The 26274-nt window shown below is 36.9% G+C and overlaps 1 protein-coding gene across 50 annotated transcripts in view; it reads left to right on the top strand.

Annotated features, from left to right (window-relative positions):
- The window catches only part of TTN (titin), a 239446-nt gene that overhangs the window by 115454 nt on the left and 97718 nt on the right, over nucleotides 1–26274 (top strand). For 25 of the 50 annotated variants that reach the window (XM_038142803.1, XM_038142798.1, XM_038142790.1 and 22 more), the window contains 33 exons: nucleotides 545–625; nucleotides 1119–1199; nucleotides 1419–1529; nucleotides 2903–2983; nucleotides 4159–4242; nucleotides 4585–4707; nucleotides 5486–7111; nucleotides 7549–7632; nucleotides 9049–9132; nucleotides 9396–9479; nucleotides 9737–9847; nucleotides 10188–10310; nucleotides 10567–10650; nucleotides 11612–11695; nucleotides 12776–12859; nucleotides 13117–13227; nucleotides 13390–13608; nucleotides 13875–13973; nucleotides 14222–14305; nucleotides 14908–14991; nucleotides 15495–15590; nucleotides 16126–16200; nucleotides 17124–17204; nucleotides 18182–18286; nucleotides 18809–18886; nucleotides 19272–19325; nucleotides 19650–19727; nucleotides 20711–22567; nucleotides 23474–23524; nucleotides 24174–24569; nucleotides 24760–25035; nucleotides 25251–25526; nucleotides 25677–25816. In XM_038142803.1, coding sequence (XP_037998731.1) covers nucleotides 545–625; nucleotides 1119–1199; nucleotides 1419–1529; nucleotides 2903–2983; nucleotides 4159–4242; nucleotides 4585–4707; nucleotides 5486–7111; nucleotides 7549–7632; nucleotides 9049–9132; nucleotides 9396–9479; nucleotides 9737–9847; nucleotides 10188–10310; nucleotides 10567–10650; nucleotides 11612–11695; nucleotides 12776–12859; nucleotides 13117–13227; nucleotides 13390–13608; nucleotides 13875–13973; nucleotides 14222–14305; nucleotides 14908–14991; nucleotides 15495–15590; nucleotides 16126–16200; nucleotides 17124–17204; nucleotides 18182–18286; nucleotides 18809–18886; nucleotides 19272–19325; nucleotides 19650–19727; nucleotides 20711–22567; nucleotides 23474–23524; nucleotides 24174–24569; nucleotides 24760–25035; nucleotides 25251–25526; nucleotides 25677–25816 — 7085 coding nt within the window. Of the gene's footprint in view, nucleotides 1–544; nucleotides 626–1118; nucleotides 1200–1418; nucleotides 1530–2902; nucleotides 2984–4158; nucleotides 4243–4584; nucleotides 4708–5485; nucleotides 7112–7548; nucleotides 7633–9048; nucleotides 9133–9395; nucleotides 9480–9736; nucleotides 9947–10187; nucleotides 10311–10566; nucleotides 10651–11611; nucleotides 11696–12775; nucleotides 12860–13116; nucleotides 13228–13326; nucleotides 13609–13874; nucleotides 13974–14221; nucleotides 14306–14907; nucleotides 14992–15494; nucleotides 15591–16125; nucleotides 16201–17123; nucleotides 17205–18181; nucleotides 18287–18808; nucleotides 18887–19271; nucleotides 19326–19649; nucleotides 19728–20710; nucleotides 22568–23473; nucleotides 23525–24173; nucleotides 24570–24759; nucleotides 25036–25250; nucleotides 25527–25676; nucleotides 25817–26274 lie in introns of all 50 variants that reach the window. The other 25 variants (XM_038142806.1, XM_038142802.1, XM_038142780.1 and 22 more) reach the window with 24 other exon arrangements.

The raw sequence follows: 26274 nt of genomic DNA, 5'->3' as shown, positions 1-26274 counted from the left end.
TGCAAAAGGACTTAAAGTCAAGATTAAGGTAGGACTTTAAATCAGGGCAAAATAGAAAGCCACAAAATTTTTAACAGAAACATAAATTTGTTGCATGATTCCAGAATTGAAGAGCTTCTATGATGGAAGCCTAAAAATTAGTTAATTGAACTGGATTTTTGCCTTGCTTTTATGGGTAATTTTTAAATTTCAAAAAAGAAAACTCTTTTTAGTGCCTAAAGTCCTTAAACACACACATACACACACACACAAAAACATCCCACCAACAAACAAACAAACAAAACCAGGAAAAAAAAATCCAAACATAAAAACCCCTACTATCTTTTCAGAGAAGAGCATATTCAGAACCATAAATACTGATGGTATTTATTATTTAGAAAATGGAGTTAGAAAAATAGTAGACTCCAGAAGGGGAAGTTGTTAAGTTTTATTCACATCTCAATACCACATATTTTTCCTATTGTTCTAGTAGATTTATGGTTTTTTACAAAAATGAATACTTATTTCATAATGCAAATTTCTAAAATAAACCAATATTTTTAAGTTCCTGAAGTAAGAAAGAAAGCTGTCCACAAAGAAAAAATACCTCCTGCTGTACCTAAAGAAGAACCCTCACACTTTACAGGTATAAGAAATTTTAAGTTTGATTTTAATAATAATAAACATGTTTTCATATATAAATTATTTTTAGAGCATTCTGTTTATCATGAACTAGAGTTTACTTAACAGCTTTGGTTACTTGCAACAGTAAAAATTAATTTAAAAAATTATTGCCTGTAGTTGTTCTTAAAATTAGGTGCTACTTGAGATCAGCCCAAAGGGGAAAAAATAAAGTGACAGAACTGAGATAGACAGGGCCTATCTCTGCACTCAGGGTAGCAGCTCAATTTAGAACACATCACACATCTTTCTTCTGACAAACTGCAGAGGTCAGGTCATCAAGGGAATTTTCATCTCTTATTTGAACGCATCCTAATTTTGCTCATGGATATAAAATAAACCTGTATGTCTTCAGGGGAGCTTGAATATTTGATTATATTTGTTATTTATTTACATGTTATCTTGTTTTCTGAAGATACTCTAAATTAACTTAAGTGTTTAAACTAATATCTTTCAAGTACATGAAGTTTATGAGGAGATTCACGTAGAAGAAGAAATTTCTACTGTTTATAGGAAAGAGGAAGCTCCACCATCTAGAGGTATATGACTTCTTCATCACCTCTTCCTACAATTTGCTAAGTCTTGAATTTGCTAAGTCTTGAACTCCAGGAAAATTAAATTATTCATGTATGTGTTTGAGTCCTCGTTCAGCACAATTAATATTTGTATCAATTCTTTCAGTACCTTAGTTATATGAAAAATTTGAGATTTTTCATGACATGTCTTTCTCTCATTAAATTGAACTAATATCTTTAAAGTGCCTGCAGCCATTAGGAAAGCTGTTCCAGAAGAAAAAGTACCTATTGCTATGCCTAAAAAACCAGAACCTACTCCTGTGCCTAAAAGACCAGAATCTCCACCGTCTAAAGGTATTTTGAGAGCCTGGTAGAACTGAGGTCTTTCACTGATAAACATCTTTACTTTTTTACTGTTTCTTACATAATTTCTGATTTAATAGTTCATGATCTGCATGTCAGATTTGTGGCATTTATGTTGTATATGTCCCATTTTCTGTTTCTTAAATTGTGTTTAAGTCGTAAAATCAAAATCAATAAATAGCTGTCAAGTGTCTGAATTGCCTAAAAGAAGTATTCCTGAAGAAAAACTGCCTAAAATGCCAGAAGCTGCCAAAGGTGTAGGTCAGCATATATTTTCATTATTTTTCTTCAAGTTTCTTCTGTCCCTTTTAGTTTTGCTGTCAAAGCATTAAAAATTAGTTGAGTTGATCTATTTTTTCCACCCAAGAATAACCCAGAAATTGTATCAGAAGCCAGTGAAAGGGACTAGAAATAAGGAAAGCTCCAGCCATGTTAACACGCAGTGAGATTTACAGAAGGTTTTCACTTTATGGGTAGGGCCTCAGAAATTTGATCATACACTATCAGGAAGTACATCCTATCCCTCTGTTGCACATTGCTCATGTTAAACTTAGGGGTCAATTGATTTTATTTTGAATGGAAATAGAATTTGCACAGAAACCAGCTGTTACAATTCATCCAGGTGTTCTAAAAGTCTGTCCAAACAAGCAGTTTGAGTGGCAGTAACAACTGTCAAGCAGCACAGCTTATCCCACCCTAGTCATTATCACATAGTACTGCCAAGCAGTGAGGACCTGTTATGTATGACATTTAAAAGGCATTTCATTGAAGTTCAACATTTGCCATGACTTCTTTAGCTTGTTTTCATCTTTGTAGGGAGCATAGCAAATCTAAAACTGCTTGACAACAGATCCCAAGAAAAGTCACATCCAACTTAATCTTTGGCAGAGGGGCAGAACTATGAAGACTTCTCAGAAGTTGTAACTGTTGTCAAAGCATCCTTATCCATCTACTTGTTTTGTCACATCCTTATATATCTGTGTGTTTTTTCTTATGTCTCTGTATTGAATGTTTAATTTTTGTAATTTTAAAAACTGCACTAATGTCTTTAAAGTGTACAACATACCTAAGAAATCAGTAAATACTGTTATACTTAAAAAAAAACAAGGGTAACACTACATAAAGCCTATATGTCAATAATAGTTTCTTTCGGAGGAGGAGATTTTTCTCTTGAGCATTAGAGATCATAGCAAAACTCATTTATCAAAATCCTATTAGTATGTAATAGTATACAACACTTTTTGCATGACATCTTTCTTTTTATATCTTTCCTTCTGATATGATTCTTGTGATCCTCTTTCTTCTTTACTCTGTATATATTTTAATGTTTTAATTTTAAAAAATGAATGCTGTTTTCTTTAAAGTGCCAGAGGTGCCCAAGAAAATTCCAGAAGAGAAAGTGCCCACTGCTGTTCCTAAAAAACCAGAACCACCACCAGCCAAAGGTATGTTACACTACAGAAAACTAAAATGTGAAAGAGGAAAAATACCTCTATCTTGATAGTGCAGATAAGTTATATGATTGCTTGTTTGTGTTTTCCTGTTACTTTTACTTTCTGTGCCCATATAGTTCTATATATGTTACTGTGTTTAAAATTCTTCTCTTTTGAATCATAGTTGTAATCTGTACCAGTGTGTTAGAAGTACTGATGTAGCTGAGCAGAAATGAGATTGACGCTTGAGAACAAAAGCAGAAATCTTAAGACAAGAGGAGAAAAGGTGGCCTCTGTGATGTGAAATAGTCCTGGCTGACAATGAAAAACTAGCCCCAAAAGAGAATACAGAATGAGTGAAAGAGATGTCTAATATAGAAGAAACCTTGTGTGCAGAGACAAAAAAATTGACACCAGGAAGTCATCACGCATAAAGAATGTGACAAGGAATACAAATAGATAATGTCAGTCTCAATCAGAGATTTGGGAGATGTTTGAATAAAATTGAAAAATAATCTGATGTAGAAGAGGAAACTCCAGAAGACTCTGAGGTGTTTCCTGAGGCTTTATAGGGACAGAAAATAAACTTAAGACAACAAACAAGTCAAATCAGAGGTTTTATTAAGAACCTTGTGAATTTCTACTGAAAAGTTTTGAACATAACTGTAAAACTCTGTATAATAACTGAAAATAATCTGTTTCCTAAAGGGGCTGAAGGACCCAAGGAAGTAAATGTAGAACAAAAAATCAAAGATTGATCTGCTGTTATGCTTTAGTGTTTATGAAATTCTGACACTATAAAGTTATTGCTATTTTTCAAGTGTCTGAGGTACCAAAGGAAGTGGTCCCAGAAGAGGTTTAAGTTAAAGTACCAAAGAAACCAGAACATCCAGTGACTAAAAATTTATGCAGGGAAAGAAAACCCTTTAATTTTCGACAGTACCATTTTAATATCATGGTAATTTACTTTTACTACTAATGTCTTATAAAATATTTTTGTTGTTTCAATTGTAGTTTTTTTGCATCTGTAACTCAGTGAGGCAGCAGAGAGAGTTTTCATTAGGGAAAGGAGAAATTACATATTCACATCCAAAACCACTCATGCTTTTGAAGTCCCTGAGATTTATTTTTCTTAATGTCTGAACACTGCAGACATACATAAATAAAATTAACTGCTTTTTTTAAAGTGCCTGAGGTGCCCAAGAAAGTGATTTCAGAAGAAAAAATACACATTGAAGTTCCTAAAAAGCCAGAACCTCCACCAGCCAAAGGTATATGTTCAACAGTAATAAGACTGCACACAAATATTTATCTGTTTCTCTAAATATTATCTTTCTTACGTTTGTGTTAGTGGCTTTTTTGTCTACTTTATATGATATAAGTGTTACAGACTGTGTGGTCTTCTTCCTTTGTGAATAGCTCCCAGCGACAGTAGCTACTAATAGTGTGCGTAAAGCAATATGGACAAAAAAAAACCCAACAACCAAATGGTTTGTAAGGGTGGGAGTTTTTCTGATGCTGTTAGCTGGTTTTTTTTATTTTGGAGCTATTATTGTCTTTTTAATTCCTATTCTTCAAATTCCTGAAATTAAAACAAACAAATATCTTTAAAGAACCCGAGGTGCCGAAGAAAGTTGTTCCAGAAAAGAAAATACCTGTGCAAAAAATACCAGAACCTGTGGTTGTCCCAGAACCAGAGGCTGCACCTGAAGAACCAGAACTCCCACCAAAGGAAGGTAAATCTCAACACTAATAAAATAACAAAAGTAATGTTTTTCCTCATTTCTTTAACATTGTAATTATCCAAGCCTTCTGTTTCCTGAAATTCTAAATTCTGCTTGTTCTATTTATCTACAAATATGCGTGAAATAGACACACATGATTGTGTTTGAAAAAAACTAGTGGCAAATATTAGATGTCTGAATTGCCTGTATGTTGTTCTTACTATTATTCTACTTCAGCTCTTCTTACTATTTTTGCATATTCTTGCTATTCTACCTGCTTGGGTTCAAGAAAACCACCCCAGCTAATAACTTAAAAGTTATAATAGGAGAAGAAAACAAACTACCCATTCTAGTAGCTAAGAGAAGTTATCAATTTAGTTGAAATACCAGAAGTCCACCAAGAAAAACTAGATGCCATCACTGCTGTTTCTTGAAAGAATCTTCAGCTTATTGCCTGCAGTGCAATTAATATCTTTTGTCCTGTCCATTTTGTTGACAATTATCATGACTTTTACTTATATCTTAAGTTATATTATTACTGCATGTGTGTACTTCCATGTGGGAACATGAGTTTTGTGAGGCGGAGTGTGTGTATGTACTCTTGAGAGAAAAGAGAGAAAAGGCAAAATGTTCTATATTCATTTAAAAGGCCAGCATAAATGATTGATACCTGATATGTTTTTAACATTGCATCACAACTGTCTTTTTATGTTTTATGGTTGGCTTAATTTTGATATGATTGTCAGTGCAGCTGTTAAATTTAGAACTAATATCTTTTATGTGCATGAAGCAACCAAGACAACTTTGCCAGGAAAGAAAGTACCTGTTCCAGCTCCTCAAGAACCAAAGTCCATTGCAGGACACGCAAAACCAAAGCCTCGAGAGGTGGAACCACAAAAACCAGAAGTGGCTGGAGTGGCCCAAAAACTAAAGCCTGCAAAGGCAGTTCAAAAACAAGAGCATGTTCTGACATCTGAGCAGCCTGAGACTGTTTTGACACACCAAAAGTCAGCATCTGTTATGGCATCCCAAAAAACAGAGGATATTGTGGTGCCTGAGAAACCAGAGTTTGTTGTGGTACCTGAGGAACCTAAACCTGATGTTGAACCCCAAAAACTAAAATACGGTGTGATGCCCCCAAAACAGAAGCCCATTGTGGAATCCCAAAAACTAGCACATGTAGAAGTGCTTGAAAAACAAGAATTTGTTGTGGTATCTGAGGAACCCATGCCTGATGTTGAAACCCAAAAACTAAAACATGGTGTGATGCCCCCAAAACAGAAGCCCATCGTGGAATCCCAGAAAATAGCACATGTGGAAGTGCTTGAAAAACAAGAGTTTGTTGTGGCACCTGAAGAACCCTTGTCCCACATAGAACCCCAAAAAGTAAAATATGGTGTGATGCACCCAAAACAGAAGCCCATTGTGGAATCCCAAAAACTAGCACAGGTTGTAGTGCTTGAGAAACAAGAATTCGTTGTGGTACCTGAGGAACCTAAACCTGATGTGGCATCCCAAAAACTAAAACATGGTGTGATGCCCCCAAAAAAGAAGCCCATCATGGAATCCCAGAAAATAGCACATGTGGAAGTGCTTGAAAAACAAGAGTTTGTTGTGGCACCTGAAGAACCCTTGTCCCACATAGAACCCCAAAAAGTAAAATATGGTGTGATGCACCCAAAACAGAAGCCCATTGTGGAATCCCAAAAACTAGCACAGGTTGTAGTGCTTGAGAAACAAGAATTCGTTGTGGTACCTGAGGAACCTAAACCTGATGTTGAAGCCCAAAAACTAAAATATGGCGTGATGCCCCCAAAACAGAAGCCCATTGTGGAATCCCAAAAACTAGCACAGGTTGTAGTGCTTGAGAAACAAGAATTTGTTGTTGTATCTGAGGAACCCAAGTCTGATGTGTCACCCCAAAAACTAAAATATGGTGTGATGCCCCCAGAACAAAAGCCAGTTGTTGAATCCCAGAAACCAGTACCATTTATGGCCCCTGAGGAATATGAGCTCATAGTAGTGTCTGAGGAGTCAGAGACAGTTGAATCAACTCAAAAATCAAAGCGTGTTGTGGTGCCCCCCAAAACAAAACATTTTGTGCGGGCCCAAGAAACAGAGTTTGTAGCAGCTGAAGAAGCAGACTTTGCTGCAGATTTCCAGAAGTCAAGGCCTACTGCAGTGTCCAGAAAATCAAAGCCTTTTGTGCCAGAACCTGTCACGGTGTCTGAGGAACCAGAAACTGTTTTAGAACCCCAGAACCTGGAGCCTTCTACACCACTTCAAAAACCAAAGCCTGAAGTGGCATCCAAAGAACCAGAGCTCGTTTTGGCACCAGAGGAACCACCACCAGCCAAGGTGGCCGAAAAGGAGCAGCATGTTGCTACCAAAAAGCGAGCAGCTGCACAGCCTAAAGGTATCTCTTGTGCATAGGATCTCTTTTCCTTCCCTTGAGTATGTTGTTTCACTGCTCATTTTAAAGCTTAATATATGTAACTAATAGATACTAATATCTTCAAAGAACATGCAAGGCCCAAAAAGCTGTCCCAGAAAAGGAAATTTCTCTATCTGTTCCTGAAAAAAACAAAACCTACATCAGTCAAAGCCATGTGTTATCATGAATACATGACAATCACACTGACTCTTCTTTTAAGTATTATTTTAACCTCTTTTGTTCTGTCTGTCATTTTTGATCTGTTATAAATGATACTTGCTAAACCAATCACACTGAGTATGAGTGTGCGCTAAATTATTGCTTCAAAACATGTCTGTTGTCCTCTGTGTTTCAGTCTTTGTATTTAATACTGAGTTTTATTGTAATTGTATAAATGAAATGTACTAATATCTTTGAAGTGCCTGAGGTGGCTGAGAGGACTGTTCCAGAGAAGAAAGTGCCTCCTACTCTATCTAAAAAAACAGAAGCTTCACTTCCTAAAGGTACATATCACCACTATTATCATCACAAGAAAGGGTGTTATTTGCTTTTTAGGGTTATTTTAAATTAATCTCAGTTTAAATTGACCTTTCACTGTATACTCTGATATCAAAAATGTAGGAGAGATGCGCTAAATATGAATTGCTGTGCAGGGGTGTGAAATGTTTCCTCAAATTAAACCATCCAAACTTTTGTTATACTGGGTTTATATCATATCAAGCAGATTTGATAAATTCCTGTTTATCCTCCTACCAAAAAAAAAGCCAAAATCTTATAGATGCAAGAGAGGGAGTTCATAGACAGTTGTTCACATCATTAGTAGAGATGGCTTCATACATGGTTTAGTGGGACTGGGCAGTGTTATATTTACACATAGATTTGATGATTCTAAAATTTTTTTCCAACCTAGATGATTCTAAGAGTAAAGACAAAATAGACAGGAACTAAAGGTTTCAGCAGAGACTAGCAGTTTTAGTACACAGAGCAAAATAATCACAAATATCTCTATGTATCTGTAGCACAAAGCAGAATATTTTCTTTAAACAGTTATTTCTAATTTGTCTGTATTCTGGTCATACATTATTATTTTCAACTATAGGATTTGCAAATTCATACTTTGTAAAAAGAGTATGAAAGGGCTGTAAACTTTCTGGCAGCATATAAGACAGTGAGCCTTTAAAAAGGCATTTATAACTGAAACACAAAAAAATTACTTAAGACACACTAAACTGAAGACACTAACCATTAATGCAGTGATGCATCATTTAATTTCCATCAGAACTCCCAAGCTCTGGCCAGAAAAAACATTCACATTCCCTCTGCCATCACATTCTCTCCATCTGAAATACAAAGACATTCTTCAAGTGAAGTACCATCTCAAAGTGATGATATAATTAAAAGGAGGAAACAGTAATAAACAACATCTAGTGATTAGAATAAAAGCCGGGGATGACAGAGGGAAAATATGAGAAGTTAAAGAAGAGGGGGGAAATGCAGAGATAGAAAAAGAAAGGTGAAGTCAACCTGAAGGAAAAAAATAGTAAAGTGCAAGTAAAAACATGACAATGACTAACTAAATCAGCACAGAACACAATCATTTATGAGACTGGCTTGTAGACAAATACATTAGGATTCAACAAATAAATCTCTGATCATGCGTTACTAAGAAGCCAGATATATTTTCTACATTTCCACCCTGACCAAGAAACAAAGACCACACACAGAATTCCCATCTCCTGTGGGATGTCTTGGACACCCTGGTCATTCCACAGCTTGGAAGCAGAGCAGAGCTGATGGCTGAATGTAACCACAGCACTTTCTCAAAAATGACTGGGTGCATTCTTTTACTACGGGTTGCTTTATTGTTACGTAGCCATCTGCAGTGCCCACAAAACTAAAATACACTAATATCTTTGAAGTTCCTAAGGTACCCAAGAAAGATGCTCTGGAAGAGCCTACACCTGTAACTGTGCCCAAAAAGCCAGAACCAGCAGCAGTTCGAGGTACCTGTGGCTTTGTGCATCAGTCCAAATGAGACTGTCCTTATTGTCTTACATGTTATCTCTGATGTCTGTTGTTGTTCTGTTCATTGGTGATTTCCTGAAATTTCTGCCCTGTGGGGGTTTGTGTGTGTGAGCCAGTGAGAGAGAGAGGTTGATGCTGTGAGACCGCTTTGGTTCCGTTCGTGAGTGCATCTCCAGTCTACATGTCACTGTGCATCCTCCTGCTGTATGTACAAAACTGACTGCTACTAATATCTTTGAAGCACCCGAGGTGCCCCGGAAGGCTGCTCGTGAGGAAAAACTACCTGTGCCCTCTGCCAAAGCACCAGAGCTTCCAGCACCCAGAGGTACCTGTCTTCATGGATAACTTAACAAAGAACATACTGAATCTTCTTCTCCTAAGCCTTGTCCTACCCTCTCCTGGCCTGTCTCTGTTCCCTGACACTGTCAAAGCTGTGTGTGCTGGGACAAGGGTGCTGCTGCGTGCTGTGTGAGGGTTTGAGCTGGCTGCTGTGATGTTCTGTGTCTGTGTTGCCCAGGCTGTTGTTTCTTCTTGCCATGTCTTCTCAGCTGTGTAAAATGAAATGCACTAATATCTTTGAAGTGCCTGAGATGCCTGAAGCTGAGGTCCTGGAAGAGGAGGAAGAGGTGGAAGCAGCAGGAGAGGTGGCAGCAGTTGCTGAGCCTGGAGAGCCAGAAGTCTCTCCAGCTGAAGGTATAGGGTGGCAAGAGCCTGCCATGCCCTGCACATTGCTGCAGGGCTCAGTGTTCTTTGCCCCTCTGCACTCTATGGGAGGGCTGAGAGCAGCACTTTGTCATTTTGTATCTGTGTGTCTGCACACTCCCTACAAGAGAGGGTGGGGTTTTCCAGAAACCCCCCTTTCAAGGAGCCCATATTTGGGCTCTTTATAGCTTGTCCACCTTAAGCCGGAGTTATTGGCTGAAGAGGACACCCTGGTAGTCTGTCATGTTCACTTTCCTTCTTTCCTGCTTTGTCTTCTGCCTGCTTGCTGAGCTTAAGCTGAGTCAAGTAAACGGATGTAATTTCTTTAAAGTGCCTGAGGTGATTGAGGCGGAAGAGGCAGAAGAGGAGCCAGTGGTCGTGCCCCCAAAACCTGTGGCTGTGCCAAAGAAACCTGTGGCTGTGCCAAAGAAACCAGAACCTCCTCAAGCTAAAGGTATATCTTCTGGAGAGAGGTGCTTTATATTTTACGGTATTTATTAATATTTTCATTTTTTATACCTGCTTTTTTGTAAGATTTGTGGTTTGTCCTTGACCCTTAACCTCTGCTGGACCAATCTTTGTGCATCACTAACCAACCAGTCACTAGAGAAACTGTACAGTGTTTAGAAATATCTAAACTCTTTGATTGAGTGTTATGTTCTTTCCTGCTAATTTAACTGTGAAATTAAGATGCAATAATATCTTTAAAGTGCTCAAGGTACCCAAGAAAGCTGTCCCACAAGAAAAGATGCCTGCTGCAGTACCCAAACAACCAGAACCACCACCAGCCAAAGGTACAGGTCACTATTAGTATCATCATTAGGAAAAAACCCATGCTCTTCTGGATTTCAGTTTAACTAATTTTTTGATGGTGATCAGAGATAGGTGCCCAAAAAATATGAAGTGCAATGTGGAGTGTCAAAATCATGGCAGAAAATCTAGATTTAATTACTTGAAAGAATATCGCTAGCTTACTGAACTTAAGTAAAGCTTAAGAATTAACATTTACTGACTGTTTAGTTTAATCAGAATAGCATGGGTTTTTTTCTGAAGAAGAGCCTGAAAATAAGTCTTTAAGTTGAAAAACCAAAACATTGCATCCCTGAAGCTTCTGATAGATGACAGCAACAGAATAAGTTCTCTACCTCTTCAAAAGTAAGATAATTCAAATGTACATGAGGAATTTTTGCAAGCAAAGGACTGGATATATCTAGTGATTATCTTATTAAGACGTTAATAGAACAAATAAGAGAAGAGAGAAGTACAAGAAGTATATCCATTTCTACAATAGAATTAAAATGAAATGAACTGTGGAACATAGAAAGTTAAGAGGAGGTGTAAAGAATTGAAATAATTGATAAGGAAAAAAAAAGATGGTGATGATAAATCAAATGTTATTTCCTAAAAAAAAAGTTACAATGACAAAGTAGTCATGAATTATATTGGCTGATACACAAACTCAATAGGATTCCACAAATAAATCTCTGATCATGCGTTACTAAGAAGCCAGATATATTTTCTACATTTCCACCCTGACCAAGAAACAAAGACCACACACAGAATTCCCATCTCCTGTGGGATGTCTTGGACACCCTGGTCATTCCACAGCTTGGAAGCAGAGCAGAGCTGATGGCTGAATGTAACCACAGCACTTTCTCAAAAATGACTGGGTGCATTCTTTTACTACGGGTTGCTTTATTGTTACGTAGCCATCTGCAGTGCCCACAAAACTAAAATACACTAATATCTTTGAAGTTCCTAAGGTACCCAAGAAAGATGCTCTGGAAGAGCCTACACCTGTAACTGTGCCCAAAAAGCCAGAACCAGCAGCAGTTCGAGGTACCTGTGGCTTTGTGCATCAGTCCAAATGAGACTGTCCTTATTGTCTTACATGTTATTTCTGATGTCTGTTGTTGTTCTGTTCATTGGTGATTTCCTGAAATTTCCACGTTTTGTGCTGTGTATCAGTAAGGAATTTGAAAATGTAGCATTCTGTATAAACAACTCAAAATGTATTTTGATTTTACTATATAGTTGTCTTATTCTGAATCAGTAGATATTAAAACTTTTAGCAATTAATCATAAGTTAATCATACTATTAATTTTAGCAATTAATCATAAGTTTTTCATATGACTGCCCAAATTTGTTATCTTAAATAGTCAAGAGTCTGCATGACTCTTCTGGCAGACTCAGGTGGTGCATATAATAGGCATAAATCTTTTGAAACCAAAACTCATGCTTTTACTCAGCAATGCTCAAGTGCAATAAGAAGTGACAGTATAGAAATTGTTGAAGAAATTGCTGACACTTTCAAGGTTTATAATAAAAAAGAATCATTATAAAATCCATTGCACTGTACAGGCTGTAGAAGTTGCCACAGTGAAAGAAAATTGAAGCAAGAAAGGTACTTGGGATAAGTAAATCAGTCAAAAAAAAAAAAAAAGAGAGAAAAGCATAAGCAAAGAATGGATATACAGAAGGACAAAAATAGGGAAAAATTAGAAAAACTATGTTCCTTATCCTGTCAGTGCCCAAACTGCTGAATGCAAAGCACCAGCAGATTTTTGAGGAATGGTAACAGATAAGACGTGGGCTGAGGTTGCTCCCAGAGAAAAGACACATCCCAGCAGGGCTGAGAATGAAAGGCTCTCCTCCAAGGGAGGAAAGGCTGCTAAGTACCCTAATTCACACCTCACCCTCATGCCTATGCATAGCCAGCAATTTTCTCTTAGAACCTACCTAGCATCACTACTCTGTGCCTGTGCCCTGTGGGGGTTTGTGTGTGTGAGCCAGTGAGAGAGAGAGGTTGATGCTGTGAGACCGCTTTGGTTCCGTTCGTGAGTGCATCTCCAGTCTACATGTCACTGTGCATCCTCCTGCTGTATGTACAAAACTGACTGCTACTAATATCTTTGAAGCACCCGAGGTGCCCCGGAAGGCTGCTCGTGAGGAAAAACTACCTGTGCCCTCTGCCAAAGCACCAGAGCTTCCAGCACCCAGAGGTACCTGTCTTCATGGATAACTTAACAAAGAACATACTGAATCTTCTTCTCCTAAGCCTTGTCCTACCCTCTCTTGGCCTGTCTCTGTTCCCTGACACTGTCAAGGCTGTGTGTGCTGGGACAAGGGTGCTGCTGCGTGCTGTGTGAGGGTTTGAGCTGGCTGCTGTGATGTTCTGTGTCTGTGTTGCCCTGGCTGTTGTTTCTTCTTGCCATGTCTTCTCAGCTGTGTAAAATGAAATGCACTAATATCTTTGAAGTGCCTGAGATGCCTGAAGCTGAGGTCCTGGAAGAGGAGGAAGAGGTGGAAGCAGCAGGAGAGGTGGCAGCAGTTGCTGAGCCTGGAGAGCCAGAAGTCTCTCCAGCTGAAGGTATAGGGTGGCAAGAGCCTGCCATGCCCTGCACATTGCTGCAGGGCTCAGTGTTCTTTGCCCCTCTGCACTCTATGGGAGGGCTGAGAGCAGCACTTGGTCATTTTGTCTGTGTGCATAACATTAAGCTCAGTCAAGTAAACGGATCTAATATCTTTAAAGTGCCTGAGGTGATTGAGGCGGAAGAGGCAGAAGAGGAGCCAGTGGTCGTTCCCCCAAAGCCTGTGGCTGTGCCAAAGAAACCAGTGGCTGTGCCAAAGAAACCTGTGTCTGTGCCCAAGAAACCTGTGGCTGTACCCAAAAAACCAGAGCCTGTTGCTGTACCAAAAGTACCCGAATCTGTGCCTGTCCTTAGAAAACATAAAGTTCCTTCAGTTAAAGGTACATACATCAGTAACTGAGCATCTCCTTATCTCTCTTCTCTGAATACCTTTCACCTTGTTTCACTGATGTATACATTGCCAGATGAATAACTTGCTGCTTAAATTTATTATTCTTCATGGTTTTTTTATTATTTTTTTTTGTTCTTTATTTTTTACTCTTTATTGTTCTTCACACCTCCTCTTCTTAGTCATTGCGCTTTTCACTGTTATTTGTATATATGTCTTAATATTCACAAAAATGAAAATGTACTAATATCTTTAAAGAAACTGAAGTGCAAGAGAGAACTGTCCCAGAAGAGAAAGTGCCTCTTACAACACCTAAAAAGTCACAATTAGAAAAACCAGAGCTTCCTCCAACGAAAGGTACATATTGCCAGGAGGCACCTCTTGAGAATAAATGTTTTCTATACTCTCTCTTTCCTTTATCACAATTGAGTCTAAAAAATTTGTCAGTTGAATGTAGTCTATCTTGAGAAAGACTGGATCACAGTCTTTTGTGGTTATGACCACTGTTACTGTGATTTTGTATGTGCTAGATGTCTTTGTCTTTTTATGTTTAACATGTACATTTATATACACAAAAATAAAAGAAACTTAATATTTTTTTAAAGTGTCTGAAGTACCCAGGAAACCTGTTTCAGAGGAGAAAGTACCTGTTCCTATTCCTAAAATACCTGAATCACTACCAAGTGAAGGTTTGTGTCGCCATAGATTTTACTCTAAGAACAATCCTTTGTCCTGTTCTTCTGAGTATAAGCTTTTAAGTAGACGTTTTCCTTTTTGTCTGGTTGTGATGTCTGTAAATTGTTCACTTCATATTTTAGATTATACTAGTCAATATTTCTTATATCTGTTAGTATATCTTCATATTTGGAAGTAAAATATGTGCTCCTGCACAGAATATGTCTGGTTTTAAGATAATATTAAATTCCCACTAAATTGGAGTCTCTCAAAAGTTAGTATTTATTTTGCTGTTATAATCTTGAATTAATTGAGAGCATTGACATTTTTATTCTTTCCTGTTATGATAATTCATCCACAAATTTAATATTTAGTTTATATTGTATACATAAAAAATTCTGTCCTTCACAAAATCTTCACTTATGCTTTGAAAGAAAGTGGTTTTCAAAATCTTCCATTAACTGCAAAGGTAACAGATACTGAATGATTACTTATCCTAACATGTATTTGTCTGTGTCTGTTGAAGTAGATTTGCTTTTAGTTATATCTGTATAACTGTTCATGTGAAACACTCTTATAATTGAAAACTTACACCAGTTGTCAATATTCTTTAAAGAATATGAAATCATAAAGGAGATTGAGCCTGAAGAAGCAGAAGAAATTCCAGTTGTAGAAGTTGAAGAAGCTTTACCAGTTGAAGGTATACAAAGTACTTCCCTAGAGGCTGCCACACACCTTTCTTTCATCATCATCATGTGCAGATTTTTCTTGCTTTCTCATTTTTCACACATGTGCCTATGCCTTGTAGATCACCTCATCACCTCTACGTTGTAGGTCTTTCTGTGATTCTTCCATTGTTGTGTTCTGGAAATTATTTCTGATCATTTAACTCTAAGTACAACCTGAAGATTATTTATGTGCTTTCATTTTGTTTCTTGTCCACAAGAATCTTCCCATCGTTTGATTTTCTACTTTTGTCCTCATGTTATTAACGTGCTTTTTAAACTCAGCTTGGATATTTGTATTGTGTGCATGCCTCGAAACAGTAACCTAAGGCTCTTTCATGCTCCCATTTAATTCAATGACATTTTTTCACTGGCTTCACTGGAAATGGAAAATGGTGGTCTTTAGGTTTGTACATTACTCTTCTCATGACCACCATCATAGGATATTTATTCTAAATCTACCTAATGTTATTTAAAGTGCCGCAACCTGAAAAGAAGATCCCCGAAAAGCGAAAACCACCACCACCACCTGCTCCAACAGAAGATATTAAACTGGCAAAAGATCTACTTAAAGGTATAATCATCTGAAGCCATAAATAATGGTAGAAACTCAATCTTTTAAAATTATACTGATGAACCTTGAAAAGCATGCTTTTAGACTATAATTTTGTGTCTTTTTTATTTCTTTTCTAATATACTGTATTTTAATGGTGCGCCTCACTAATGCTCATTCCATCATGATTTTTTATGAGTGTTTACATGGGTTCTTTTCAATAATTACAGGAAAAAAATCATTAAAACCATTTTAATCAAGTTAACACATTCTTCATTCCTTAACATAATTCTTCTCTCTTTAACATGTTCTTACAAATGAAAAGAATCCCCAGCAATAATTTGCTGGTGTTATATGATCACAGGTTTCAGATCAGTTGTGCTTCCTACAAACCATCTGACTTTTTCTAAACAGTTAATCAGCAACGATCTTAGCTCTGCAGCTTTTGTCCTTCTTTTACATCAATACTATTAATGAGATGTTCAGAATTTTTAGAAAACTCATTTCTTTTTAGAGTCTAATATGTGTTGTAAAATTCAAATAATTTTCTTTAAAGCTCCTGAGGCAAGGAAGAAAGCTGTGGCTGCAAAACCTGGTGAGCCTCCAAAACTGGAACCTCCACCTGCTAAAGGTACCTAATATAAGAATCTAGCTCAAAATAAACTTCTCATGACCCCAAAGTTATAGTTCTCAGTATCTTGTTTAATTTGCTCAAATATATCAAAACACTGTCTATGTTAGATTATGCTCAACACGCATCTCCATCTTGGGCATACGTGTTTGTGTTATATTTATGTCCACTTTAATCGTACATCATGCAGTCCATGAGATGCAAAAGACAGAAACACAGAAGAGCGAGAGAGTTTTTATGAGTTTTATCACTTGTATATGTGCTCACTTTTGTTTTCTGCTTAGATAGAAATAAAAAATAAAATACTCTTTAAATGTATACAACATTGTTTCAACATACTTAACTTATTATTTTTCTGAAATGTAACTTATTTTGTGAGAGGACACTTTCTAGAGAAGGGAATGATTAATGAATTGAGCAAGCCACTTTGCAGGTATGCCTTTATATTATTCATATGTACTGGAGTTTGAGATAAGCTAAGCAATGGACATTCCTTCTTAATGCTGTTCCAAGTTTAGGGATTAAAGTGGATCCTTATGAATATCACAGAGAGACAGCTCTTATGAATAGATATGTAACATAAGCCTGCAGTGAAAGAGGACAAGGAAATGAAAATGTTATGATGATGACTGTTATTGAATATACAACCTATACAACCTTTATAGTTTTCTCAAACTGTACTTCTTTTCTGTTGATTTGTATGAAAACTTTCTCTTTATACATAAGCTTAGGTGACAGCTGTATGCAAATTGTAGTGAAAATATATTTAAAACTATTGGCTTCTATAGCAACAGTTTAACCTTTGATTTTAATATTCAGTAGTGGACTAGTATTTGATTTGTGTGTTTGGACATGCTAGTTGTTGGTTAACTCTTACTGCTGTTATGAATCTATAATAAAATCTGGAATAATATTCTTTTAAGTGCCTGGACTTGTAAAGAAACCTCGCAAAGTAATTCCTGAGCCTACTCCCCCACCAAAAGAAGAAGTTGTTTTGAAAAGAGGTATAGTAACTTGGCTCTGTTATTAAAAACCCAGCATTTTAACATTGATTTGCATAATCCCCTAAGTAAAATTGTTTCACGTATGTGGTATGGAATGTTACATGATCAAATACTATCTGATGTCTGTTCCTTGGGAAAACCAGTTGTAATTGCAGGGACAAAGGGGGTAGCCTGAAAGTCTCTCAGATGCAAAGGATCTGTGATGAAAACAGAGCAGAACAATGAAAATCTAGTTCCCCATCTCTCTCTGTTCTGTTTTCCTTATCTCTTTATACTAGAGTTGAGAGCCTTCCACTGCCCACAATGTAAATGTTATTAAAGTTACATGTGTAGTCTATGTATTCTCTTTTGTGGTTTTCTTAGAAGTACCACACAGATTACAGAACCCAATGGTGCTATTGGACATCAGTCCCATTTCCTGCAAAGTCCAGGTCATTCTGAATCATTTTGTGCTCAACTTTTGCTAAGAAAAATTAAGCATTAATTCCAATTCTCTTTGAAATAACCACAGAGGGATGATTCACGCTTGTGTACCTTGTACCTTCAAATTTCAAACAACATAGTAAAATATAATACTCCATTTTTCAGATGAGAGTGTCATTACATACCCAAGACAGAGAACTGAGAAGACAAAATCAAGTGAAATCAATAAAATGGAAAACAGACATTATATAAATTTGAGCTCTCCAAATACAATACTTGTGGATTTACATTGAAATTACATTTAAAAAACATTAGAAACTTTTCTCTCAAATGGACTGCTCTTAACAAAAATGTCTTTTTTCCTTAGATGACTTGAATTTTAAATTACTTTCAGAAAAGTATCTTGAATAGTTACACAAATCTTCCATTTTTATTGAGCTATATATTTTATCTTTTTGTTTCTTTATGATTGATGTTTTAATCTTTGTCTTGTTCACTGTCTTATTCTTTTGTTTGCCTGTGCTTTAAAAACTGAGATTTCTTTTCTTTTGAAGTTCTTAAAAAGAAACCTGAAGAGGAAGAACCTAAACCAGAAAAAGAGCCTAAACCAGAAGTTAAACCAGTACCTACACCAATAGAAAAAATTAAGAAACCTGAAGGTACTAGATTAGTATAAAATATATTTATTAAAAATTTTTTTTTTGAAAAATCACATTATTAAGTAGTGTTTTCTTAAGTTCAGGAATGAAACTGGTGTCTTAAAAGATAGCTTGCATTGGCCTAATTGTGCAGTTCAAGTCTTGCTTGGATGCACAACCAAGTTTGACATTCACATTTGAGTCTGAATTCTTCATTTTGGGATTGTTTCTCAGTCTTCGTTGTGTATAGAAAAGGGCTTTACCAATATTTTATATAGTACTGATAAAAACATAACTACAGCAAAACAGTTAATCCAAGCATTCCTTTAGGTAACATTTTACAAATATGTGTCCTTTTACCCATGTATAGTTTCTAATTTATTCAAATCTTACTCTAAGTAATATATGTTCCTAAATCTTATGAGCATCTGAAACGGTTCACGTGCAAAAATAATGAAAGCTTTTAAATACACTTGAGGGTATTCTATTTAGGGATTTGAGGTGTTTTAATATATCTTACAAAATAAAAATATTATTTTAAAGTCCCAGAAGTTCCTACGAAGAAAACTGAGATACCTGCCATAAAAAAAGAGGAGAAGCCTGTGCTTGAACCAACAAAAGGTACAGACGTGTGGTGCTCTTTTTCCTTATTGCAGCAACTAAACAATATTCAGTGCTGAATATCATGCTATATTAACATAATGCATTACTGTCCTCCAGTCTGTCATGACTACTGTGTCCTCATTAACCATTTTGCAGTCTTCTGGATTTCTTGTTGTCTTTATTCTTCAATGCTTGAAAAAGTCATCTTTTTTCCATTGATTGCAATCTTGCTTTACAAGAGTTGGTATCAAGGTAATTTCTTGTTTTTTGGCAAAATAAAATAGAAGCCAATTCTGTCTTCATTTAGCTCTCTCTGTGTTGTTTATCTTAACTTCTAATGCTCAATGTGTTTGCAAAAAAATGTAAACTAACCTACTTGTAATTTCTGTGTTTGAAATGGCAGAAACTAAGCAAGCATCTGTCCCAGTTCCTGGGCCTGAACCTAAACCTGTAGTAGGTAAGAATTCTTTAGTTGTGCATCCTGGTGAAGCCTTTCTTGTGTGTCTATATTTTCCATTCAGGAATTTCTTGCTAAAAGGATGTTCATAGAATCGTAGAATACCAGGTTGGAAGATTACTTCAAGGGTAATCGGGTCCAACCTTTCTTGGCAAGAACACAGCTTTGACAACATAACTCAACACCTTGTGCAGCAGACTATTAAAAGTGTCCACACAAAGGCCTTTAGAATTAAGAAGAATAGAACTTTCCTACCATCTACAAAACATTTTAAAGAACGTCATACTTAAAGTAATGTATTAAAACTTTTTTTTCCCCATGCAGCTATAAAATCTCCAAAACCAGCTGAAGAACCCACTGTTACTGCTCCAGTGGCAGCTCCAGTTGTTGGAAAGAAAGCAGGTATTTATATGTATTCTATGCTATTTAGAAGGTTTTTCTCTGACATACCTTGATACCTTCAGTATAAAAAGAGGGAAGAGCTGTACAATAACTCATTCATTACAGGAAGATTTGAGGTCCTATTCAAGGATCTTGTTATCCTAGGTACTGTCACCTAATTTAAAACAAAAACATCTCTGATATACTATGGAGACCAATCCGTGCTCTTTTGTCTGGATGGTAATATGTGTGTCTTTATTTGTTGTCCTACTGTGAAATTTGCGTATTCTGTTGTTTTCTTGATATTCCTCATGTCCTGATATATGTTAAGTGAATTGCATCTTGTATTTTCTGTGTAGACAAAGAGAAGTTACATGTTTCTAAATAATTGTTGTGTTGTTTGGTCTCCTGCTTTTGATTTGTCATTGGAGCCCTGAGAAAAACTGACAGTGGTGTTGAAGAATTAGAGTATTGCTACTTCTGTCTGCTATGCTTAGGACCCCGGAACAAAGCCTGCTGTGAAAAAAATAAGAGCTGGGATGGTTCCATTTCCTCTGAAACACTCTAAGCCTGTGTCCGCTCTGCTCACCCACCATTGAAAGGGCTTCATGTTGCAGTAGAGCTCAGATCTTGGGCATTTGAGAAGCCAAATCGTTAAAGTCTCTTGGCCATTGATCTGGTGATGTAGTCTGCAGTGGCACAATTAACCTATTTTGTGTCAATGACCAGATAGCTGTCGTTTTCTGCTACTTTTAACCTACATTGCATTTAAACTGGTAGTTTAACGAGACACTACTAAGAGTGGTTTACTTAGGTTTTCTGTTCATGTGTGCTGTTCTTACCTTTCTTTTATGGTTGTGTTTTAAGTTTCTCTTGTGTAGAGAAGAAGTGTTCTATGTTCATTTTACTTCAGGTATAGCTGTAAAATTTGTCTTAAATATGATGTTCCTGATTCTTATTCTTATGGATTTTTACTCTCTAAAACACCTATGAAACCTTTGTAGCTGCAGAAAAGCCTGATGCACCATCTGTACTAAAACATAGAGATAAAATGCCCTCAGTGGAAGAAGAAAAGCCTGAGTCAATTGTGTTGAAGAAGATTTCAGTGGAAAAAAGCTTGCATGTAATAGAGAAAGTAAGTCCTAAGGAGACAGTTCAGGCCATAGAGCCACTTGAATATAAAATCTCATTGGAAACAGCTGGTGGAATACTGAATTCAGAGACAGATGAGAAGGAGAAAGTATCTCTTAAATATTTTGTCCTGGCTTCTGAAGAAGAGGAACCAGAAATTACACCTGTAGTTTCAGGAAAGACTACCCTTACAGGTGAGAAATTAAAAGTTGGAATGGATCACATTGCTTACACAAAGGAGGAACTACCACTGCCTGATGAGGAAGGGAAATTGATTTCTATAACATCTGAACGTGTGGAAAGAGATTCTGGAGAAGAAAAGGAGGATGAAATTAAATTGCTTGTTCATAGGGAAGATGCCATAGAGAAGGTCTCTGAAAAGTTTACTGTTCTTCCTGAAGGAAAGATTCCCAACCATGAAAAAGAAGAAATTGAATCAACTTGTGTACCTAAACCCAGAAAGACAGACCAGCCTAGGGACCAGAAAGGACTTACAGGAAAAGAGAAAAAATCAAGAAGTTTGCAACCTGAAAAACTTCACATTAAGGATAAAACTTCATTTGTGCAGGATATCATGGAGGCAGACATAGCTGAAGCTCCTCAGCTTAGAAATGAAAATGAGAGAGGAGGTTTTACTCAAGAGAAGTGTGAAGTTCCTCTTGGAGAATCCGAGAAGGGACATGGCATACAAAGTAAAATTCAGAGGCTGAAGCAATCTGGTACCACAGTACCTGAAATTCCTGTAGATAAGATTCTTAACAAAGAAGCAAAGAAAGTGGAAGATATTCAAGATGATGAGAGAGGTAAGAATCTGGATTTTACATCAGCAGAAGTACATTCCTTCGACCTGTCTGAGGAGGCTCAGCCAGGATTAAGAAAAGATGTTGACCTAGAACACCCCATTGAAGATGAGGAGGTTCCTGGAGAAAAACCTCACACCATCTTTAAGCCATCTGTTCTTAAGTCAGAAGTAGTAGAAATGAAAGCAAGAGAAAAATACTCTACAGAGAAAGAAGCTCATTATGAAGAGGGTTTAGGACAATTGTTGACTGAGGAAGCACTCCTAAGTGATAAAAAGACAGGCAAGAAGATTTTACCAGAGAAGAAAGAAAAAACTATCTTCAGCACCCACTTAAAAAAAGGCAAAATTGGGCAGTCAAATGCCCCTGAAAGTCTGCTTGTGGAAAAAGAATTTGATGCAGTGATTACAGGAGGAATGGAAAGTGAAGTTTCCACAGGAGAACATGAGAAGGGAATCATATCTGCATCAGTAAAGAAAGTTGCTATTCAGCCACCACAAAGTCAAGATGAAAAACAAATTGAAGAAGTTCCTACCATTCAGGATGAACGTGAAGAAACTCTGGCTAACAAAAGCAGAACAGATAAATTTGAAGAAAAGCAATCTACAGAAGGTATATCAGATGAAAAAGCTTTACCTGAACATGGCATTGGAAAAAGCGCATCTGGTACCATGAAAAAAGAGAAGGGAAAGCTCATAGACAAACTATCATCTAGCAAAGGGGTCCTTGCAAGTGGAGAAGATACTTATTCCTCAAGCATAGGTAAGGTAATAACTTCAAAGAAAGCAGGAGAGAAAGAATACCAGAAATCAGAACCTGCTCACCTGACTGAGCAGGCCACTAGACTTGTGAGTGAAAATAAGAATTTGGATGCGCCTGGAGAATCACGTGAAGTTCTGGATGTTCCAGCAAAGTCTCATGCAAAGCGAGGTGAGGAAGACTGATGCCAAATTCTTCCACGAAGTGCTTTTACCATTTGCTTCAGGAGAGTGCCACCTGCCATTGTGTTTTAGTAACACCATTCGCAATTCCATCAAGTCTGTCAGCTGGCTTTACTGGCATTCAGCCACTCTTCACCTGTTTGTCTTACCTGTCTGTACCCACAGCTGTGTCATCACTGTTCATTGTCTTAGTCTTATACTTTTCTGAGACTTCATGAATCGTTCTGTGTGCCATTGTCTTCTGAGAAAAACTCACTCTTTTTTCTAGTATTCATTTTTCCATCCACTGCAACAAAATCTGTCCTGCATTTCATTCATATCATTCTCCCATTAAAAGTATCTTTTATATTGCCCTTCACAAAAAGGTGAGGCCTCATAGCACAGGTAATATTTTCAACAGTCTCTGATGATTCATCACAAATTAAGTTACTAACAGGACATCCTTCACTTGTAAAAGTACTATATTGTCCTGAAACATATATTTAATTTACACAGCTTATATTTTTGTGGTGTTCATTAATAAAAATATGGTGTTTTTTTTAAAAAAAGAGAACCTCATATAATTTTAATAGGCACTTAAACTATTTTGTCAAGGAATGACAAAATTTTACAAATTAATGGGCAGGACACCACATTAAGGAAATAGGAGTTTTTAAGCTGCCTGTTAGGCTCTACTGCTGAATAGGTCATTCCCATACTTCAGGATACTTACTATTAAGATATAGAGAGTATATGCTCTATAAAAATACGGATATGTTTATATCCTTTCCTCCCCTTTTACGTGTTGGTAACTAAAAGAAGAAAAAAATCTGATATATAAAATAAATACTTGTCTTAGTTTTAGTAAGTATGTTTATTTAACTACATTTCTAATAATCTTGCTGTTCTACTTCAGAGGCCAAGCCACCAAAAGAAGAATCTCCGAAGGGTATCAGTCCAGTCAAAGGTAGGATATTACAAGCAATACTTTGTCATGGTCTAACTCCAGCTGGCAATCAGGCCTCAAACAGCAACTCACTCACTCCCTTATGGTGGGAAGGAGGAAAGAATAAGAAGGGCAAAAGTGAGAAAACTCACAGGTTAAGCAAAAGCAAAACACACAAGCAAAGCAAGATAAGGAATTCACTCACCACTTCCCATGAGCAGGGATATGTTCACCCATATGCAGGACAACAGGCTGCCCTTCCATCCCTTGAAGGGCAAATGTCATAACTCTGAATGCCCCCTCCTCCCCCCACCTTCTTCTTTCCCCTCCTTTATATACTGAGCGTAACACTGCATGGTGTAGGATATCACTTTGGTCAGTTGGGATCAGCTTTCCTGGCTGTATCACTTCCCAATTTCTTGTGAACTCCCAGCCTTCTCAGTGGTGGGGCTGTGTGAGAAGCAGAAAAGGCCTTGGCTCTGTAAGAGCCTCTCAGCAATCACAAAAATATCTCTGTATTATTAGGACTACTTTCAACACAAATCCAAAACATAGCCCCATACTAGCTACTTAGAAGACTGCTAAATCTCCCCCAGCCAAAATCTGCCCAGCCTACAGTCAAAAGCAATTAACCAGGATTAGTTTATTAATTTTTGAATATGAATTACAGCCAAGAAGACACCTTCACCAGCAGATGCAGAAAGAAGGAAACTCAGGCCAGGCAGCGGTGGTGAAAAACCTCCTGAAGAGCCTCCATTTACTTACCAACTCAAGGCTGTACCACTGAAGTTTGTGAAGGAAATGAAAGATATAGTGCTAAAAGAAGCTGAGTCTGTTGGGTCTTCTGCAATCTTTGAAGTCCTTATTTCACCATCCACTGCAATTACCAGCTGGATGAAAGATGGAAGTAACATCCGAGAGAGCCCGAAACACAAGTTTATTGCTGATGGCAAAGATAGGAAGCTGCATATTATTGATGTCCAGCTGTCTGATGCTGGTGAATATACTTGTGTGTTAAAACTGGGGAACAAAGAGAAGACCTCTACAGCCAAACTTATTGTTGAAGGTATTCCCTGTTTCAAATTTATCAATAGGCTAGCTATTCCTCAAACTAGAACTGGTGGTTTGTAATTTTACAGTAGTTGGTGGATGCATGCTTTAGTTTCCCTCAATCACTACACATATTATATAAGGTATTTCTGCACCACATGTTCTATGTATAAAGGAGACAAATCAAAATAATGTGTTTCCCACAGAACTCCCAGTGCGGTTTGTGAAAACCCTTGAAGAAGAAGTGACTGTCATTAAAACCCAGCCACTGTACTTAACATGTGAGCTTAACAAAGAAAGAAATGTGGTCTGGAGAAAGGATGGTAAAATCATCAAAGCCAAGCCTGGGAAATTTGCTCTGGGTGTTATTGGTTTGTCACATTCCCTCACAGTCACTGATTCAGATGATGCTGATGCTGGCACTTACACTGTAACTGTGGAAGACTCTGAACTATCATGCTCATCTTGTGTTAAGGTAGTAGGTAAGTAACAAAAATCATATTCTTTTTTCTCTCTAGGATATTTGGGCTGCTTTAAAATTATGAAAACCTTTTCTCATTGTCTTACAGTATAAGTGGACAGATAAGATTTTTACAGCTATTAAAATCTCTTCATTCTTATTCTTCTTTTTTATGACACATCTCTTTGTAACAAAAGTCAGCTAAGCTGTTTTCTTGTGTAACTTTTTATCATGCAGAAGTTATAAGAGACTGGTTAGTAAAACCCATAAGAGACCAGCATGTTAAACCAAAGGGAACAGCTACTTTCAGCTGTGACATTGTCAAGGATACACCAAACATTAAATGGTTCAAAGGAGATGAGGAAATCCCTGCTGAACCCACTGACAAGACAGAAATCTTGAAAGAAGGAAATAAAATTTTCCTGAAAATCAAGAATGCTGGTCCTGCTGATATTGGAGAATATGCAGTGGAAGTTGAAGGTCGCAGATACCCAGCTAAACTGACCCTTGGTGGTAAGGAGGCTTTTATTTGGATTATATTTAATCATCTTGTAGGCTAGTGTTGAAAAACATCTAAATAAACAAACATTAAAGGTAACCTGAATTGTTTTAAAGCTGTCAAAACTTGATCTGATCATACATGTGTTTATTTGTGCATTGTAGAGCGTGAAGTTGAACTTCTGAAGCCATTAGAGGATGTTACAGTTTATGAGAAGGAAACAGCAAACTTTGATACAGAAATATCTGAAGATGATATTCCTGGTGAATGGAAGCTGAAAGGAGAAGTCCTGAGACCTTCACCTGTAAGCATCCTTGAATTTTAAAAGCAATTTATTTAAATTAAATACTGTGAAATAAGTTCCTTGAATCTTTATGTTAAGATATGTCATTGCTACTCAGTCCAGAATATATAATTTAAAAAAACTGATTCTCTAAGTAAGGATTATATTTTATAAAAGCTAAGTTTTGAAGGCCTTCATTTTCTTAAGGTCTTACAGCACATAATTCAAGCAATAACAGAAATATCCTATATGCATTATGGGAATGATTCTGACATTCTGAAAAATTCTGTGGAATGCTGAAGAAATGTACTTCATATTTTAATTATTGAATCAAAGTATTAACTTTCTTTGAAAAGCAATTTAATTCTACCTGACTCTTTACCATGTATACAATGTTTATGAAAATCCCTTTATTAAAAGCATGTAGCAGCAAGGCATTTGCATTACATTGGTATTTTACAAAGTCTGTCATCTTTCCA

This window comes from Motacilla alba, chromosome 7 (assembly GCF_015832195.1).
Source record: "Motacilla alba alba isolate MOTALB_02 chromosome 7, Motacilla_alba_V1.0_pri, whole genome shotgun sequence".
NCBI lineage: Eukaryota > Metazoa > Chordata > Aves > Passeriformes > Motacillidae > Motacilla > Motacilla alba.
Note: the sequence above shows the minus strand (reverse complement) of the source record. Positions and strands in the feature narration are given on the sequence as shown.